The 20,220-nt window shown below is 40.4% G+C and overlaps 3 protein-coding genes across 3 annotated transcripts; 1 reads left to right on the top strand and 2 right to left on the bottom strand.

Annotated features, from left to right (window-relative positions):
* Positions 1 to 6,556: 6,556 nt before the first annotated feature.
* Positions 6,557 to 10,698, top strand: LOC126801735 (leucine-rich repeat receptor-like protein kinase TDR). Its single transcript, XM_050529182.1, has 2 exons — positions 6,557 to 9,433; positions 10,085 to 10,698. Exons 1-2 carry the CDS (start codon positions 6,775 to 6,777, stop codon positions 10,498 to 10,500), a joined length of 3,075 nt encoding a protein of 1,024 aa, XP_050385139.1. The 5' UTR covers positions 6,557 to 6,774; the 3' UTR covers positions 10,501 to 10,698.
* A 938-nt stretch (positions 10,699 to 11,636) lies between these two features.
* Positions 11,637 to 13,397, bottom strand: LOC126803799 (QWRF motif-containing protein 7). Its single transcript, XM_050531536.1, has 5 exons — positions 12,741 to 13,397; positions 12,426 to 12,662; positions 12,226 to 12,315; positions 12,004 to 12,099; positions 11,637 to 11,720 (listed from the first exon to the last, which is right to left on the bottom strand). The coding sequence occupies exons 1-5, from the start codon at positions 13,395 to 13,397 to the stop codon at positions 11,637 to 11,639; spliced, it is 1,164 nt and encodes a 387-aa protein (XP_050387493.1).
* Positions 13,398 to 17,412: 4,015 nt separating this feature from the next.
* Positions 17,413 to 18,672, bottom strand: LOC126803800 (zinc finger protein ZAT9). Its single transcript, XM_050531537.1, has 3 exons — positions 17,992 to 18,672; positions 17,798 to 17,955; positions 17,413 to 17,692 (listed from the first exon to the last, which is right to left on the bottom strand). The coding sequence occupies exons 1-3, from the start codon at positions 18,670 to 18,672 to the stop codon at positions 17,413 to 17,415; spliced, it is 1,119 nt and encodes a 372-aa protein (XP_050387494.1).
* Between the last annotated feature and the right edge of the window lie 1,548 nt (positions 18,673 to 20,220).

The raw sequence follows: 20,220 nt of genomic DNA on the forward strand, positions 1-20,220 counted from the left end.
TCTCTTGCGGTTAGGGTTTTTTTAGATTTTCCGAACAAAGAAAAATCTTATGTATAGATATAAGCCAAACTTAGTTCTTGGAAGAGTGGTTTTTATATTATGTCCATTTCTTTACCTCAAACACATAATTTGGGATTTTTTTTCAAAACCATCGAGTCCCAACCCAATTTGTATCTTATCCCAAAATTTTCTTTAGAAAGTCGAAATAATCGTCTGCCAATTTCATTCCCACACTATATATAATGGAGATGGTCTTAATCTATGAAAGCAAATTTGCTGACCACCATTCATTTACTGATTTGCCCACTTTGCGTCCACCCTTTTAAACTCTTGTTATGTGTCTTTTTCAAACTCATATTTAGATAATAATTGAGCAATTGGACACATAATATGAGTTTAGAAGAGTGAGCACAAAGTGGGCAAATAGAGAGTGATTGGCAAATTTATTTCCCTCAATCTATCTTCATCTCAAAGCATCTCTTTTCTTTTCAATCCAATTAAACCAAACACCAAATTTAGTTTAACCTTGCATGGTATACAATATATGTGATATTATGGGTGGTATATTGTTCAAATTCACTTAGACAGTTAGACCACAAAGATTCACGTACGTACTAGCATCAAAAGCTTTTCAAACAAGTGATTATTATAAGAGCTATTGGCGTAGCTCAACGATCACATGCCACGGATCCCTCTCATTATCGATCTTGATTAACTTTCTAAATCACCAGAAAGGAAGACTACAAATTTCGAGCAAACCGACAAAAATTTAGCTCAATCTTACAACTAATTAACCCTTTTTATGCCCTCTTGTAATTTATTAGTATATGACTTGCATTCTGATCGACACCAATTGACCTAAGCTCTTTTCAACTTCTTGCATAATAAAGGTGAACATGGAACGTAAACATAGAAGTGAGAATTAGTGGCGTACGTAATTATCACTAGTAAATTAAGTGCTTCCAGCTTAATAACAATCAAACAGGCTACTTCGTGAAAGAATCAAAGTCGGCAAAGTTTCTTGGCATCATGCCATTCAGATCAACTGATTCGAAATCCGCCCTAAATTTGTCATTAGGAAAGAATTTATTTAGCGCATGATAAGATTAAGATCAAGCTAATAGCCTAATACAAGCACTCCTAATCAAATTAAAGATGTAATCGATCTTGCACTCATCTATTCATTAAGACAAGATTGAACTCATCTCAGTTTTCCATATCCAGTAAAGAAGAGCTTTTTTGTGTTGCAATGTATATCTATTTCCTTATTTCAAAAGGAAATTTTGCGTAAAATGCAATTACTGATTAGTGATTCTGTAATTGTATGATAATTGGCGCGTATTGCTCACCCTATAAATGGGTGGTTGTGAATATGTGGTAGTAAAAATAGGGTAGTGTTATTGACACGCCATTTTCTCTATTAACACACCCTCTACCCGGATTAACGATCTATGGGGTTTAAACTACCTCAACTTGTCCACCAATCTCTTCAAAGGCAGCTTCCCGGGGCCGGTGTCGAATCTGGACCAGCTCAAAGTACTGGATGTGCACTCGAATAGGCTATGGGGCAATGTGTCTGAGCTGATGCGAATGTAACTCTAGTGGGGAAGCATCTTGTACTACCTGATGGGGTAGAGACGGCGGCGGAGGAATTGACAGCGTGATTCAACAGAGCAATTTCTCGATGTATGCTGTTTGGTTCTCAATGGGGAGGAGAGAGTGAGAAGAAAGGGATGTTTTGGAAAGTTTACAAAAAACTGAAGTAAAAGTAATAAAAAAATTACAAGGGGTGTGTTAATAGAGAAATGAGGTGTGTCAATACCACTACCCTAAAAATAAAATACACTACTGCTGAGATCTAGCTTAATAGGTCTACATCTTGACTTATCCCCAGTCTCTCTCAGTCTCTCTCACATGCTCTTATCACTCACCTTCAAACCCTAATCATTCTGTTCTCCACTAATTCTAAATTATGTGAAGAAAAACACGCTCACTCGCCAAAACTCAAAAGGGCAAACAGACGAATATGCAGAAAAGATATATTCATGAAATTACAAAGGGAAAATTTCAAGAGCTGACTGTGGATCAAATTAAACAGTACTGCAACTCTGCAAGATCGATCACACTATCACAGTGTTCTTCTGCAGAAAGAATGAAGCAGTGGGTCCGCGTGATCTATCCCAACTCTTCCATCACTCAAATCTCCTCAAATCCTATATTCGAGTATGTTCAACTTCACAATCATTCTGTCATGGGATTTGGACCCCATATACCCTGCACCTACTTTGATTAAAACTTCTAATAGTAATACAGAACTACATTTACTATTCACGTACGTACTTATCTACTGTTGCTTTGGGCCATTCTGGTTTGTTGTAAACATGTATGTAAATTCTGATTTGATCGTCGTTTATACGTACAAACTAAAGTGCCGAACTGCTGATGATCAGAGAAGAGATATATTGGCCCTTTGGCATGTGCATATAGCTCTCTGCTCGATCAGTGCCTCAACTTTTCACTGCTTTGAAACCTAATCACTGTATCAAGCATAGTTGTTCCTTTCACAATTTAACAACCCTGCTTAACACCAAGCACAACTGGCATTTCCAGACAGAAGTACGTACGTACACGTACACCATACCATTGAATCTCCGATCCCACAGTATGAGTGATAAGTATCGATATCTCACTCCTACAGTACGTTTCAAACTCAGTCTACAAGTTAAGGTTTTGATATTATACGTACCTTAGACAACAATTTATATCCGAAAAAGGCGACGACAGAGACGAAAAAAATGAACCCGTTCCTCTTGGCATGAGTTTTTTTTAACTCTCATCTGCGATTAATTATTTTTTTGCTCTCCCATGTCAACCAGGAATAAATGAGTTTTTATGAAACCCTAGACATGGATCTGTTTTCTAAAAGAAGAAGAAGAAGAAGCTGCACCCAACTAGTTTAGGCGTAGATTTGAGTTCATACTAGAAGAAAGAAGAGAACCCACGCGCGGTCGGCGTGGGCAAGTTCTGGTATGAGCCCACTCTCCGAGAGCTCAAATTCAAAATTTTGACGTGTCGATCAATGATATGGCTGTTTAAAAAAAGGACGAGACGACGGTTATCTCTGCAACGTTAGGAGAAAAAAAATAACTGGCAAGGCCAGCACGTGAGAAAGAGCAGCTTTTCACTTTGTCTTTTCTCAAAGGCTGAACAAAACTACAACATACAAAACACACCACACAAGCTTATTTGACAAAACTTGGAACAAAACTGAAAAACTTGATCGATGGCCCGAAGATCTTTTATATCTAAGCTCCACAAATGTCGATGCTCTTGACCTGGGACTTCTGCTCCTCTGCTTTGGGCACAGTCACAGTAAACACCCCATTCTCCATAGCAGCCCTGACCTAATCCACCTTTGCATTATCCGGTAGCCTGAACCTCCTCAGGAAACTTGCCGCTGCTCCTCTCCACCCTGTGCCACTTGTCGTTCTTCTCCTCCTGCTCCCTGCTCCTCTCTCCGCTGATCAGAAGGACGTTCCCTTCCTCCAGCTTGACCTTCACTTCTTCCTTCTTCAGTCCGGGAACGGCACCTAGGCCAACTTTCAGAACACCGGTAATCGGGCCTATGGTATGGGATTATGGATTCATGGGATGATGATATATACAATGGGTTATGGGAATTGGTCTCCAAAGGAAGAAGAAGACGACAAGTACATAGGAATTGGTTTTTCATTCGGAGGAGCCCACTGAAAAGGCTTAGGAATTCGAATACTAAAAGAAGATCTGCATGATTTCGGGTCACGGTGACGTTGGTCTGCGAAGTAACGGTGAGGCGTTCGGAGAGTAGGCTCTTAACAGACGTTGCCGCCGGCGTGGTCACAAAAAGGAGGAGGAGAGTCCTTCGCCCACTCACCGTTGCTCGTTGGTGGTAGGGTCACCACCCCGTCACGCCTCACAGCCCCCGCATGCCTTGGGCACGTGTCAATTTTCTTATACACCACCTCTTTTTTATATATGTTTACAAAATTATCCATTAACAAAATAAAATAAAAAATCCATTAACAAAAAAAATAAAAATTGTAAAGAAAAAACCAAAAGGCTGTGGCATTCAAGACAAGACGACAAGTGAAGGGTATGTAGGGGACAAAGTGAATCTGGGCCCCAAGTGGCCCACTCACCGAGTCTCATAGGCCTCCCGCCCTTGTTATTTATGGTAGGGGTGGAATGGTAAATTCAATATTGGTAGCAGAGAATATACTGTACAGGGGAAATTGTGGGACTAAGATGCACGCGCCCTCTGATGGTGGCATAGAAAGAATCATGAGATTGTCAGGTTGTTCCTCTCCAAGTTCTTCAGAGGAAATGTCCCTTTCGAATGTTCTTTACCATCTCTTTCATGTTCATTATGTTTGATTTTTCACGTACAAATAATAAGACGCACATCAAATGTTTTATGAATATCCGATTTCACCAAATTTCGTTAATCGTTAATGTAGTACTAAACGACCCTCTATGATCTATAACTACGTAAATGAAGTTGTTTTACTTTACCGATCTATCTTAATGTAGTCATAAAAACAACACATTTGTGTCTTACTGTCTTATATTATATGTTGCATGTCTATAACTTAGATGATTGTAGTTGAGAACCCTTCATCTACTGGATCATCCTATAAAACTCCTATAAAACCATTTATATTTACAGGAACGGTGAAAAGCTCAAAGTAGCACAAATGGTGGTACTGCGTTTTAGCACGCGTTATGAGAGCTAACAACGGCGCATGCATAAAGGAATGGGTTCTTGCTTTGAATTTGAAAATTCCCACTAACTCCCCCCTCGCAGAATGCGACTACTCATACATACGTACATTTCCTTCCTTGTATATACGACTGAAGCAAGAAAACAAGCTTTAGTTTCTGGGTTTCCTTTTGCTTTAATTCTCAGAATACCCTATTTGGAAAACCAACTCGACCTGCGATTGTTTATTTGGATCCTTCTGCTATATAATATTGAACATTCTCTTGGAAAGAGAGGAGCAGCTGACGGAAAAGCTTTGCTCAACTAGAACGATCGAGTAGTTATTGGAGCACGTCTCTCTCACACTAAAATATAGGTTTTTCTGGGATCATATTCTCTTACTCTTATGGTACATACTTGGGTTGTTTGTTAAATGCTTTACATGATATGGACATTATTGTTTTCTTTCAAGCCAATATTGGATCATGATCCTATGTTCATATTATATGTTTGTATTATCTCTATAAGACGATATACTTTAAAATTCCTTGTTTTTGCTCTCTTGTTTACTTCTTTGTGTATGATCCATACGGTGTTAACAAATCACTATATCATTCATTCTACAAGGCATGCATAAAATGTCTTGGTATATTGAAGATTTGGCTTTGAATTACCATTTGGACCAAAAAAAAAATATTGACGATTTGGCTTATTTGCGTTATTCCTTCATTGCAATTTAAAACTAATAACAAACACAAAGTGGTTCGGTGGAAGTATTTGCAAAGCCCTAATTAAGATGAAATAATCAAATGAGGAAGGATGATTGTGTTTGAAGCTTTATTCATAACGTAATATATACTTTAACAAGGTTAATGATACAAAGTAATTAGGCATCATCCCAAGGAAGAATTTTTCCAAGTCAAAATGAGTGGAGAAAAAGCAAAATCTTAATCAACTCGATCAGTAATGGTATATCCTGTATAATATTGACATTGATAAACACTAATCACAAAGATCTTCCCTCGGTAATTTTTAGGATCCTGTAATGGAATCCTAGCGCTTCAGTTCTTCCGGTGGCCAAGAACAGTGTTTGGAGATTATGTTTCAATTTCGAACGTCGGCGCCAAATTGTAGCAGCCTAGCTTGTTTCTATATGCTACATTATAATGCACCATCACCACCATGTCCTGCATAGAATTCTTATGTTCTTTATTCTTTGGTGAATAGTGAGCCACCAAAGGGTTAGCTAGAATGTATCCTTTTACCTAGAACTATAAAAAAGTACTACGTACATAACGTAAATCGTTAAATCGTTTTTCATGGATCATCAGTAGTATTCGTTACATTATGTCCTATCACGTAAACAAAATGTAATACCCAAAATGGAAATACATATAAAAGCTTCATCTTCAATCTAAACCAAGAAAAAAAAGAATGTTTGGAAGGTAAAAGGAAAAAAAAGAAGAAAATAATCAGAAATCGTTTAAATTAGGGTTGGGGAATATGGTGGGAAATTGAAATCACTTCCTTGGATCCTGTGAGACACATTTGTCATCACAAACTATATACACATATACATGTTGTTGGTTCATCAATCAATTTGTTATACACAACGAAGATAAAGCTAACCAAGGAATGATGAAAAGTATAGCAGCAAAAGAAAAGAGAAAAAGAAACAAATCCAACAAAACCAAAAGTAGCATAGGTGGATAGAAATCTACTGATCGAGAACTTGAAAGAAATTAACAAGAGGGAGAGATTTCCATGTTCATATAGAAGCTCAGCTTTGCTTTGTTTCTGTCTGTCTCTCTCTCTCCCTCTTTCTCTTTCATTTTTTCTCAAGCTTATTATAGACATAGCCCACCAAGAAATCCCACTGAAGCAATCATCATGATGAAACACCCTCTGCACCCAGCACTCCCTAAAAGCATTTCAACTTCACTCGGTAGTCATCAAAACATTCCTTCCCTTAAATTTACCACTCTCATCTTCATCACTGTCTCAGCCAAGACCCTCCTCCACCCTCCCCGAAAACCATGAAACTTTCCTTTCTTCACTTTCTCTTCTTCTTCTTCTCCCTCTTCTTTCTTCAAGAATCCATAGTTCTCTGTGCTTCAAATTCTGCAACTTCCCAACTCAGTGCTTTGCTTTCCCTCAAATCCTCACTTAAAGATCCTCTCTTTACGTTCAATGGCTGGGATAGCACGGCTAATACTCAAGGTCCAGTTTGGTGTTCATGGTCTGGAATCAAATGCCAACCCAACACATCTTTAGTAGTCTCTCTAGACCTCTCTTACCGCAATCTTTCCGGTCCAATCCCAGCAGAAATACGCTACTTGTCGGGCTTAATTCACCTCAACTTGAGCAATAACAGTTTTGCTGGACCACTCCAGCCAGCCATTTTCCAACTCCCCCAGCTCAGAATACTTGACATAAGCCACAACGACTTCAACTCAACTTTCCCGCCTGGAATTTCCAAGCTCAAGTTCTTGAGGGCCTTCAATGCTTACAGCAACAGCTTCACCGGTCCTTTACCTCAAGAAATCATCAGACTCAAGTCCCTTGAAAAGCTTAACCTCAGTGGAAGCTACTTCGAAGGTAATATTCCACCAGGATATGGAAGTCTTCCCAAACTCAGGGAACTTGGTCTGGCCGGAAATGCTCTTAGAGGCGCTATACCACCTCAACTGGGGTCCTTATCGGACCTCACTCGCATGGAAATCGGCTACAACGGTTTCACCGGTGAGCTTCCTGTCGAGTTGACATCACTATCAAACCTCAACTACTTAGACATCTCCAATAACTTGCTCTCCGGGTCACTCCCACCAGAGCTTGGCAACCTAACCATGCTCAACATATTATTCCTCTTCAAAAACCGATTTTCTGGCACTATCCCACCGAGCCTCGGAAACCTACAATCTCTCCGATTACTCGACTTGTCAGAAAATCAGCTTTCCGGTTCCATCCCAGCCGGCATTGCCACACTAATTGAACTCAACAGGCTGAGCTTAATGAACAACTTCCTAGTTGGCGAAATCCCATATCATATCGGAAAGCTTCCCAACTTGGAAACCCTCCTCCTATGGAACAACTCCCTCACCGGAACCCTACCCCAAAACCTCGGCACCAACGCGAACCTCGTCCTCGTCGACCTCTCCTCCAACTCACTCACGGGCCCAATCCCACCAACTCTCTGCAAAGGCAACAAACTCGGGAAACTCATCCTCTTCTCCAATTACTTCAACAACAATCTTCCAAGGGAGCTAGCCCTTTGCACATCACTACTCCGCTTTCGTGTTCAAAACAACAAACTCAACGGCTCACTCCCTCAGGGCTTCGGCTTCCTCCCAAACCTAACCTTCTTCGACGTAAGCAACAACAACTTCTCCGGCCCCATTCCTCAAGACCTCGGCAATGCTGCGAAGCTCGAGTACTTAAACATCTCCCAGAACCCTCTCCGCGCAACTCTGCCTCAAAATATCTGGAAAGCCAACAGTTTACAAATATTCTCCGCCATTTCCGGCCAACTTACCGGGAAAATTCCCGACTTCATCGGCTGCAAGAGCCTCTACAAGATTGAATTGCAAAACAATGACCTCAATGGGACCATCCCCTGGGACATTGGACACTGCGAGAAGCTTCTGAGTCTCAGCCTGAGTCGGAACAAGCTCACCGGAATCATCCCCTGGGAAATATCTGCTCTGCCGTCGATAACCGACCTTGACCTCTCGTATAACTTCCTCTCCGGCACGATCCCCTCGAACTTCGATAATTGCAGGACGCTGGAGACCTTCAACGTCTCGTTCAACCTCCTTACCGGCCCGATCCCGGCGTCCGGCGCGATCTTCCCGAACCTCCATCCGACGTCATTTTCGGGAAACGACGGATTATGCGGCGTCGTTTTGCGCAAGCCGTGTGTGGCGGAGACTGAACCGGCCGGGGCTCTTGATGTCGACCGTCGTGAGCAGCCGAAGAAGACCGCCGGCGCGATCGTCTGGATAATGGCGGCGGCGTTCGGGATCGGTCTGTTCGTCCTCGTCGCCGGGACGCGTTGCTTCCACGCGCGCTACAGCGGCGGGGTGGAGGAGAGGGGCCCGCAGGTGGGGCCGTGGAAGTTGACCGCCTTTCAGCGTTTGAATTTCACGGCGGAGGATGTGCTGGACTGTTTGCAGATGAGTGACAAGGTCCTAGGGATGGGTGGGACCGGGACGGTGTACAAGGCGGAGATGCCAGGTGGCGAGATCATAGCGGTGAAGAAGCTCTGGGGGAAGCAGAAGGAGAGCATAATCCGACGGCGGAGAGGGGTTTTGGCGGAAGTGGAAGTGTTGGGTAACGTGAGGCATAGGAATATAGTGAGATTGTTAGGGTGCTGCTGCAACAGGGACTGTACTATGCTGCTCTATGAGTACATGCCCAATGGGAACTTGGACGACTTGTTGCATGGCAAGAACAAGGCCCAGAATTTGGGGGCGGATTGGGTCACCAGGTATAAGATTGCCCTTGGTGTGGCACAAGGGATATGCTACCTTCACCACGACTGCGATCCGGTGATCGTCCACCGTGATCTCAAGCCGAGTAACATTCTGTTGGACGGTGACATGGAAGCGAGAGTGGCGGACTTTGGGGTGGCTAAGTTGATCCAGAGTGATGAGTCCATGTCTGTGATCGCCGGTTCCTACGGCTACATTGCGCCAGGTGTGTTAGTGTTTACATTATCGTTTTTTAATTAGATGTTATTGTATGTGCCGGAGGAACTCTTCCTCCGACGTAATTTAGTGAGATGATGCTTGCATGATTAGTGGGTGTCTGGTAGGGCTTCTTTATTTGAGTTCGTTTTGTTGGGTGACGAAATCTAGTGGAGGCGAGGTAGGGAGTAAGATAATGTTTGCGTTAAAGCAATGTTACACTTGCTAGTTAAATTAAGCTGAAATCTAAGTAAAGTTGCATGTTCATGTTATCATATGGTCGGTCCATTACTCCATTTAGTCAAAAAGTGTAGCACACTATCTTTATCTTTGCATTGTACTGTAATTAAGCAAGTCTTTAACTTTTTACAATTTTTCTTCCTTGTAGTCATGTAACCAAAAAAAAAATTACTAGTATCACATTTCATAAAGTCCATAAAGAATTACGGGGTGGAAAGAAGGGTTGACATTGACATGTTTGTCCACCATGTACAATGTTACAGTGCCTAATGTCAGTGCGCACATTGTTGCCACTATTGTAGATGGTCACCTTTTCCCCTTTTCTTTTTCATGAGTCGTAGTTTGACTGTTTGAGACATTGGGTTACAAGATGATTGAGGTTGTGTACTCATTAGTGTTCTTATTTGTTTTGGTTTTGCAGAGTATGCTTATACCCTACAAGTTGATGAGAAGAGTGACATATACAGCTTTGGGGTTGTGTTGTTGGAGATTTTAAGCGGAAAAAGATCGGTGGAGGCGATTTTTGGGGATGGAAATAGCATTGTAGATTGGATTCGGACTAAAATCAAGAGCAAAGATGGGATCAACGATGTTTTGGACAAGAATGCCGGCGCGGGTTGTACGCCGGTGAGGGAGGAGATGATGCAAATGCTCCGAATTGCTTTGCTTTGCACGAGTAGGAATCCGGCGGACCGGCCGTCCATGAGGGATGTGGTGTTGATGCTCATTGAAGCCAAGCCTAAGAGGAAGTTGCTTGCTAGCCATGTTGTTGGTCGAGATCGTAGTGTGAGTTGTGGTGACATTCCTTTGCCACAAAAGCCAACACTGGATTGTTAATACGGTTGTTACTTGTGGTTTTTCTTCTTTCTTTGGGTTTTATTTTTACCTTCTTATTTTTTAAAAAATGGTGGGAATTGGTATAGGAGAAGTCTTATTTTTTACGTTTTTCAAATGGAATTCCAAGTCATGTTGTCCCTCTAGTTATAATTCTGGTTTGTTAACGTACGTATATAAATTAAAGGGTGTTAATCTGCCGCTAATATGTTAGAATTCTTGTTTGACTCACCTCGATCATTACTCCATATAACGTACATTGTGAGCAATAGCATCCAGGTCCTCGAAGATTTTAATGATTAAACATAACAAGAAGAAGTGTCAAAAGTTTTGAGCTCACATTTCATACCAAAAAGTTAGTCTGATTGTCATAAAGAGCTAGCTAGCTTGGAACCCTGCAAAGTTTGCACGGGGAATAAGTATGAACATTAGTCGACCACAGGATATAGACAATGTGAATGACTATATCAGGATGCCTTGATTCAAAGTTGCTAACTTCAACAATAAAACTAAATTGGACTAAAACGGGATAATATACTAAACTCACGTTGTTAAGAGATTACACGAATTATAGACACAGCAAACATCCAGATCCCTAGGGATACTTGATGGCAATCACCACGTACGAATTCAACAATCTTACAAAATAGATTCGTATCTAACTAAGAAGCGATTGTAGCTCACGAGAAGAGTCTAAGAATGACTCTATCTCAAATGATCCAACGGCGCATGATAGCAAATTGCTCAGCAAGTTCCACTTAAACCCACAATAATCTGCATTTGATGAAGATGGCCAAAAGCACATAGATGTCGAACAACGTAATTCTTCAACTCGTGGAGATGTCTAGATGTAAGCAAAGTACGTGTTAGAAGTGAGCTTATGGCAGAGAGAGATGATGCGGTAGTTAAATCTAAGCATGATTAGGGTCAAGTCAGTACATTCATCTCAATGGACTCAAACTAAACAAGAATATAACAGAGAAGAGATCAAAAAATGATAAAAGGGAGGAGGAGAAGCAAATCTACTTCCTCTACCTCATCCCCGGCCAATGAGGGGGGTGATATTAAGATTATTAGCTTTTCATATTGAAGATGAAGGAGAATACTAAAACTTCCTTGAATCTAGTAATACAAAATGGTTAATCAAACATATAATTCCGAGCCTCTCCTTGATTTTCATTCGCTACTTGGATGAGATGTACTCTTACGCTCGTCTCCTCTTTCTGTTAAAACATATATAAGATACTTTAGAACTTTTCCTACCAATTGTTATGTGATATAAGTTAATTACATACTTGAGTAATATCTACTACTCTCGGTTGCATAAAAACCTACTTCCTGGTCCCGCTCCGTTTATATTATGTTGTTATCTAATATCTATAACAAGCCTCCTCCATTTTCATCTTCATTTTAACAACAGTTAACTCCATGAAGAAAAAGCTTTAGGCATATGATGTGAATATACAGTAATTACACTTATGATCGAGCTTGACAGGCATCACTTACCATAAGACTAACGACAGATGTTATATATTTCTCCAATTCTGTTTGTTGCTTCTGCATGATTAGAAGCTCCGTAACCATGTAAAGTAGCTTTTCAAGCTGATGAAATAGCAAAATTCGATCATATTAAAAAAACCAGCAAGAGCATATTGCTCTAAATTGTCTAGCATTATAACCAAAATTATCTGCATTGTTTATATAAAGACTAGGTAGCTACTAAATTACCTGTGGGAGCAATTCAGTGACTGTTGCTTGAATACCAGCCATTACATCCATGGCTGTGATCATCGCTTCGTGTATAGACGCCACATCTCCCTATATGAGATGCATAATGGGATTAATTTTAGTTTAGATGTATCTGAATTACCAAATTCACTTGTATTAAAATTATCACCTCAAAATGCAAAATGTACGCGTATGTTTACCTTAGCGTCATTTGCCAAAGGAATTGTGTTTGAAATTCCGGATAACTTCCTCACCATCCTGCTAACAGATTCTATATTCTTTTTCTCTAATTTCCCCCATTCATTCAGTAGAGAAATCTGAGGGTACACAATTTGATAGACCTTCATTTGATGCTTGAGCTTTTCCACTTGTAGTTGCTTATCGAACACGTAGGTCCTCAATCTGGAGATTCTAAGCCACACACTAAACATTCTACCCTGGAATATATACAAAATACGTGTAAATAATTCGTCTATGATTGTTGAGTACAATATAGACCATTGATCAGTACTTACCTGCGCAACTTTTTGTGAAGCAACCATGGCAGACTGAGCTCTAGCATTCGCAAACCTCCATTGGAGCAACCTATTATGCAAAATCCGAAACTGATGAAACTCCTCCTCCTGTATGGTGAACCCTTTCTTCTGCAGCCTAAAGTACTTCAAAACCCCACCAACTCCGCCGCCACTGGACTTAACCCTCGGCCTCGGCGAAGCAACTACCACCGCAGTCAGCTCCGGCCCCACGGTGCATGGCAAAGACCTTCCTGGAGACAAAGCCCAAGCCGAAGGAGACGTCGCCGACGACTTCCTCCCCTTTGTTGAGCTGAAGCTAGAGCGCAGACTCGGACTCGGACTAGTACTCCCGCGTTGCGACAACTTAGGGACGTCAAAACTTACATTCTGATTGTTGCCTTCTCTATTCTCTTGTCCCTTCTTTTGCATGCTTGAGATCACCGTTTTCTCCTCATCTCTGTAACCATTTCTCGATTTGGCGGTGGACTTCGACCGTGGAGTGGTGAATCTCTGGCTGACGCTGGAAGTGTATAACGAGTTGTTTATCGCCGGAGAAGTACTACTTCCGCTTCTGCTGCGTAGAAGATCAGGACCAGAAGAGTGCTGCTGTGACGTGGCTGTATGTGATTGGTGCCTCCGCGGGTATGTGTTTTCCATGTTGCCCTGATTTCTTGGTCGGAGTAGTTGGGAACTGATCGAGTTAAGATATATAAGGTCGATGAAGGACGTTGATGACAGCACGTATTGAGCACCAGAAGAGTGAAGATGAAGAGTACATGAGAGTCAGTATGTTCACCAAACCAATTTAGAAATATTTTCTTTACCTTTGTCAACCCTCTCACGAAGATTATAATATGAACAGGAAGTATGGACGGTTTGAATCGTGGATTTTCGGTTTGTATATTCATTTACAACCCGGTGCTAATAGGTTATACAGCCTATACTGCAAATATATTGTGCAATAATATGACGGTATGTTACATGCTCATGGCCGCTTTGGTTTCGAAAAGCGACGATAGTCGATAGATATTGTATACAAAGATGTTTTTTGTTCTTTATCCCTTCTCTATTGATATTGGTGTTTAGCGCTCCAAATTTGGGTTGAGGAATTTTTAGAAGAAAGAAAGAATTTGGAAGAGGTAATATCTCTCGAGTCTTAATTAAGTCTTAACCATGCCTAAACAAAAAGAACGCCGACTATGACACCAAGAGAACAAAGAAGTCCCCAGCTCCCGACCGTAACATATCTTCAGAAACTAAAATGTCGATTAGTTAATGTGGAAACAAAAAATTCTTAAGGTATATATAAACCTAACAAGAAAGTTGACGTACTGACTAAGATGTCATACAATTGTTTTAGTTTCTATAATCGTAAATCCTGGTGGAATGCTAATGTTCACTGCATTAAGCTGTGCCATTGATCGTAACTTCAGCCAGAAACATCGATCCAATTGAGCAAAGCTTCATTTTTGAATGTCAAACTTCAGCAAAGACATTTCCTAATTTGATTGGGTTTCCTGCCTTTGTTATCTGCAAATTCCAATTAAGCAAAAGAGAACATGCATCGAAATATAAATTACAGTAGTTTGAGGCTTTGAGCCAGGGCCGGCCCAAAGTGATCGAGGGCCCTGTGCAAAATGACAGAAGCTGATCAACTCAAGAGAAAGGTCATATAGCTCAAGTAAACAATATTTTCTAGTCTACTCTTGTTTTCTCTCTACAACACAACCTAAATTGATATATATATATATATATATATATATATATATATATATATATCAAAGCCTAAAGCTGATCAACTCAAGAGAAATTAGAAAAATAAACAGAAACAACTAACCCGATCCCAAGTCTCGATTCCACCGATTGCTTCAAAGTGTCAAGCTTCCAGCCAAATTGATTACAAGCAATCCTCCAATCTTAATCCAAAAATAATAAAAAGAAGTGAGGAACAAATAGATTGTTCATTGACATAATCATTGTTAAATTTGAAACAAATTTAAATAATTTCAAACTTATCAATGCAACATACCTTTCTTCAATCTTAATTTTTGAGTAGAAATTGAAAGAGTATAAGTGAACTAATTAAAGGGATTATGGGGAAGAACCGAAGAAGAGAATGATCATTGATCATGAACAGTGAAAAACATAGAGAGAAATAAGTCTCGATGGAGAGAAAGAGAGGAGTTAAAAGGGAAATTGAATGAGGGAAGAAGTTAATAAGGGGGAAAAAAAAAGGAAAAAAAAAACACAAACCCGTATCGAACTCCCAATCTCATTGCCGCTCTAATTATAAAAGCTAGCATGTAGCCAATCCACCAACCACTTTGTTTGGTTATAAATTGATCATGCTCAGTATATGTCCAATACCTTATTTATACTGAAAAAAAAATTGCGTACCCTTGTCGGCCGGAGGGTCCTTCCCGGTCGGAGGGCCATGTCTGGCCACACCTCCTTGACCGCCCCAGGGCCGGCACTGCTTTGAGCCATTCTCATTCTTGACCCTTGCTTCCTGAAGGTCTATTCAATTAGAAATGCATTCATCACTGTGCATCTACTATATTTTAATTAATAAAAAAATTAAGCAAAATTAAGCTATTTATGAGTAATGTGATTTCACGACAGTTCCAACATTGACGTTTAACAACGAAAGGGTTGGCTTGGGAAAATAGAGTGCCTTGCGAGGCCTCTAGAGCTTTTGTATTTGATATTGTTGGTCATGGATGCCCTCGGGACCCTCTATCTAATTGATTTTTTTTCTTCATAAAAACAAAAAACCAACAAAAGGATTGGCTGTTTGTAGCATGACTACGCTAATAAGGAGAAACTCTATGGATCCTAGTTCATCTAGCTAGATGGTGATTGAAGACGAAGATATTCAAAAGAAAATCAAAGTTCCAAATCTTGATTTGCCATTAGAATAAGACTGGTAAAATCAATCACAGCCTATATATTGCATACCAAATAAGTTAGCAACTCATGGTTTCATCCCTTATTATATGATTTGTTCCACAATCTGACATAGATCATCCCTTCTGAATTGACATGATAATATTGCAATTAAAAATGGGTAATATCGGCATAGGCCAACACAAGTTCCCAACGCATAAAAAGGGAGCGGAAAATCCCAATTTCGGAGATTATATGTGTCATATGCTTGGCAAAATTTCATACCTATTGTTTTTGGTTGGTTATGCAGGAGATAAATTGAGCTAGAGTTTCAAATTCTGGGAGGTATAACTTGTCACTGAACTGATCAATATTGTTATCGATAACCAACAAATTAAAACAAAATTATGTGTGTGTGTTTTTTTAAAGAATGAAGCAAAAGTCTTATGAAAAGCGTCTAAATTGCTAATAGATCGATGCATGCTCCGGGTTTTAGTATTGGCAAATATTAATGACCGGGTTTAAAATTTTGGCCAAAAATTATCTTCTTAACTGAAAATTAAACAACCTAATATGACCTTATCACGAGTGTTTAATTTGAAAGATTATTTTCTTTTATTGGATGTGTGAGAAAATAAAGAGTCCATTTGTAGACGAACCGCACCATACAAGTCATTACAATTCAAATAACGCATGGTTTTATGGTAAGGTATCTTGTGCTGAAAATACAAATAACTCATAATAATTGGTTCAAAAAAAACCCTTCAATGGCCAAATGTATATGGCACACCGTTTGACGGGATACAACTCATGCTTGACTCGATGCATGGCTAAGTGGAAAAATTATTATATGTACTCGGTGTACCTTTTAATATTATTGGTCTATTTTTTATTGCGTTTGTTTCTAATTGGTACTCTCATATTTAAATAAATTTTTTCCTTTCACTGCGTGCATGTTTATCAGGAAACAAATTTGATGACCACCTTTCATTTAACTACCTTGTGCCAACTATTCTAAACTCATGTCATATGTCTTTTCTCAACTCAAAGTTAGATAATAATTAAGCAATTGAACACATGACATAAGTTTAGAAGGGTGAGCACAAGATAGGCAAATAAAAGGTGATTGACAAATTTGTTTCCATATTTACCACATCATGAAATAACACGTGGTGTTCCTGATACACAAGATAATTACTCGGGTAAGTGTAACGTTTGCCTAGGAAAACCCAGAAGAAGGCAGAAGCTAGAGAATGTAAGAAGGAAGAGGAATAGAGTTGTAGGCTCTTGACTTCTTCATCACCAACTGTGCACATCTATAAAGCTGCTGGTTGTGACAGGTAGAAACCTAAAACTAAACTCTCACACCCCTAAAACAAAAATTCTAAAATTATTTAATGAGTGAAATGAGGAGAACAGTTGATGAATCTCAGCTAAAAAGAACCCAACTATGTCCTCATCCGTCTGCTCACAAAGAACCAAAAACAATAGGGCTGCTTGTCCTCTCAGGTAACCCCCAACTCTATCCCAAACCAGTTAGTAGTACTATCATGCAACAGAAACCACACCAGATAGCAAAGATCACTGAAGAAAAATTCATCACTGTATAACATTATCAAATGGGCGGAAATTTAATGACTGTATATACAACAAATTAAGCAAGCTAAAGAGAAACCATTTTTGAAAATGAAAAATGTTGCTGCATGTTGCTAGCTGATTGATAACATTATGAGCTAGAAAATTACTTGGTACCTGGTACCTCTCTGACACTGAGATGCTAAACTAGCTAATCCGACACCGTCGAAATTTCGAACTCTTCTTCTGGTGCTGGGAGATTGAGATCGATCACCAAGTTGTTGTCTCCATAGTTTGCAGAAGAAACATTTGCAGAGGAAGAGGCCTTGGCGTCGTTGGTGTTACTATGACAACTAGCATTACTGTTAGTATTATTATAATAGTGCACCTTCTTGTGCCCACCGAGTGCTTGACCAGAATCAAACAGCTTGAAACAAAACGGGCATTCAAACACCCTGGGAGGAGGATGCTCCACAACTGCCGAATTACCAATATACCCCCCAAAACCACCACTTCCTCCACCGCCGCCGCCGTTACCATTACCAATGCCACTGCCACTTCCTCTGCCCACTACTACTACTTCTCCTGCCGGCTCCTCCTCTGAATCATCATCGTCCTCATCGCCGGAGTCCACGTCATCGTCTTCTTCGAAGACTTGGTGGCGGACTCTCTTGTGGCTGGCGCGGTGGCCGCCGAGTGCTTGGTAGGATTGGAAGGCTTTCTTGCAAGTATCACACTTGTACTTCCCACCTTGCTTAGAGAATGCACTCTTTGGAACAGTCCTGGCGACGAAAACAACGTCGTCATCTTCTTCATCTTCCTCTTCTACTTCTTGTTCCATTTCTTCCTCACGAGATTCTTCTTCCTCCCCATCACCACATGCCACTTCCTTTTTGGTCACTTTCCAAGTGTCTCTCGAGAGCATCATAAGAGAGAGTGCGCAATCTTCCGATGAGAAAGTATCGGTAATAACGGAATTTACCTGCGCTGCGGCGTCTAGAAGCGGCTGCGCCACTCTCACAACGAGCTTACGACGCCGTTTGGATCTTCTTCTCGTCGGCTTTTTGTGAAGCGACTCGATGCTATCACTCTCCACCACCGAGTCCATTGAAGACGGGGGAGCCACCGCAGCGGAAGCAGAATCAAGTTCCCGGTACTTCAGAAACCTAGCCGGCGGAGGGGACTGCATCATCATCATCTGCATGACGCTGCTGTTGATGTTCCGGATTCGGAGGATGTTGCTGTTGTTGTTGTTGTTACTCTGGCTATGGTTATAATGAGTCGAGGAGGATGAAAACTCCGGCGAGTGTGGGAGCCGTTGCGGCGGAGAAGGAGTGGCTGGAGGCGGCGGGGGTGGAGGCTGTTTGGGAGGGAGAGGAAGCTTAACGAGATGAGATCTCATGTGTCCGCCCATGGCCTTGCCACCTTTGAATCGCTTGTTGCAGATCTTGCAGATGTAAGGCTTATCCATGGCCGGAGATTAGATCGGAAGACAGAAGAAAGATCTGGGTTTTGATGAAGGAGAAGAAGAAAGAGTGTGAGAGCTAATAGGGGACTCGGCTCTTCTTTAGGAGTAGGTGACAGGCAAATCCTTACGCTAAAGGAGTAAAAGGACCAAAACAAGAACACATAGATAGAGAGAAGGGTTGGAGTAGTGTCCTTGTGAGGGTGAGGCCAAATGGGTTGTGCATGAAATGGCCTTTATGTCAATATACGAACGCATTTAAAAACCATATCCACCTAATAAAGTAGTCGTGGGATTTTCTGATTTAGTATATTGGACTCTTTCGTGACACACTAATTTTCTAAAAAAGCCGATAAATCTACCACAAAATCCACCTAATTCAATTCAATGCTCGAATTATCCAGATGTGAATCCACATGAGGCGAGGTCGATCATAATGAAAATTTGTATAAGGGAGGGTGCATTCCTAAATTGTGAGATTTAGTCTGAATGGTGCTTTGTGCATTTCTAATTATGTTCCCGGTTGGTGCAGCCTGACCACATTCAGGGTATTTGGGTTGGTTTGTTCATCAGTTGTAGTGCATTTTGTTATTTGTGATGTTCTCATTGACTGCATACTAACACATCATTCAACTCATTTGATTCGATACACAAGTACGTATCGTGCATTAAGACGAACATCTTAGTTTGAGTCCTCACACTACGTATTGTAGCATAAAAGGTATACCGATATAATATTACATAATTGCTTCCGACTGTCACCTAAGTACCCGCAACTATAACATTATTAGATCTCATATGAATTGAGCACGTACAATTTCATACTGCTACTTAAATTCCATTACGCATAGATACATAAATCGAATAGCTCAGTGGTGGTTAGATTTGTGAAATTACACCAAATGCATATGACTCAGGCTAGGATATATCCATTTACTAAAAAGAAAAAAGCGAAGTGGTAACATAATGTATTGACATGTAGGCAAAGCCACATGATACCGAATTATCTCTAGTTTGTGGATTGTAGTTGTAGGCTTTGAATAGAAAAATGGGTTAGCAATCTGGACTGGAGTCCAATATGGACATGATCATGATGCCCAATTGGCATAATTCTTTCACGCAGCTTTTACTGACGACGTAGCGTTATATCAGGTGTGCCAAATGGCAACGATCTGGTACATCATGCACAACGTTGCCAGACTACACTTCCTACTTACCTAGCTTGCTTATATACAGATTGACTCATAGACTATTGATTCATATTGTCATCCTGTCGCCATTAATAAAATTTATGGTGTACTATTCATCATTCAACAATTGAAATGTTTTATATGAGAAAAAATAGGAGCATTTCACACTTTATATACATATATTCTCTAATGTGATTGAAATATGTTATGACTAAGCACAAGTCGTTTTAATCCATATAAGTAACTAAAATCAACTAGTTATAATTTCAAATACTTAATAATATAGTACGACGATAATCAGATATATAAAAACACGATCTTAATCTTTTACGATATAAATAAAAAACACTCAATATCTCATTGT

Source organism: Argentina anserina, chromosome 7, assembly GCF_933775445.1.
Source record: "Argentina anserina chromosome 7, drPotAnse1.1, whole genome shotgun sequence".
In the NCBI taxonomy this organism is placed as follows: domain Eukaryota; kingdom Viridiplantae; phylum Streptophyta; class Magnoliopsida; order Rosales; family Rosaceae; genus Argentina; species Argentina anserina.

What these genes read in the sequence shown, in the direction of transcription:
- LOC126801735 (XM_050529182.1), top strand. Translation starts at nt 6,775, where the DNA reads ATGAAACTTTCCTTTCTTCACTTTCTCTTCTTCTTCTTCTCCCTCTTC. An exon ending in CTACGGCTACATTGCGCCAG is followed by an intron (nt 9,434 to 10,084) that starts GTGTGTTAGTGT and finishes TTGGTTTTGCAG; the next exon opens with AGTATGCTTATACCCTACAA.
- LOC126803799 (XM_050531536.1), bottom strand. Translation starts at nt 13,397, where the DNA reads ATGGAAAACACATACCCGCGGAGGCACCAATCACATACAGCCACGTCA. An exon ending in CTTCACAAAAAGTTGCGCAG is followed by an intron (nt 12,663 to 12,740) that starts GTAAGTACTGAT and finishes TATATATTCCAG; the next exon opens with GGTAGAATGTTTAGTGTGTG. An exon ending in TCACTGAATTGCTCCCACAG is followed by an intron (nt 12,100 to 12,225) that starts GTAATTTAGTAG and finishes CTATTTCATCAG; the next exon opens with CTTGAAAAGCTACTTTACAT.
- LOC126803800 (XM_050531537.1), bottom strand. Translation starts at nt 18,672, where the DNA reads ATGGATAAGCCTTACATCTGCAAGATCTGCAACAAGCGATTCAAAGGT. An exon ending in AAGATGACGACGTTGTTTTC is followed by an intron (nt 17,956 to 17,991) that starts GTCGCCAGGACT and finishes GCATTCTCTAAG; the next exon opens with CAAGGTGGGAAGTACAAGTG. An exon ending in GACGATGATGATTCAGAGGA is followed by an intron (nt 17,693 to 17,797) that starts GGAGCCGGCAGG and finishes TGGGGGGTATAT; the next exon opens with TGGTAATTCGGCAGTTGTGG.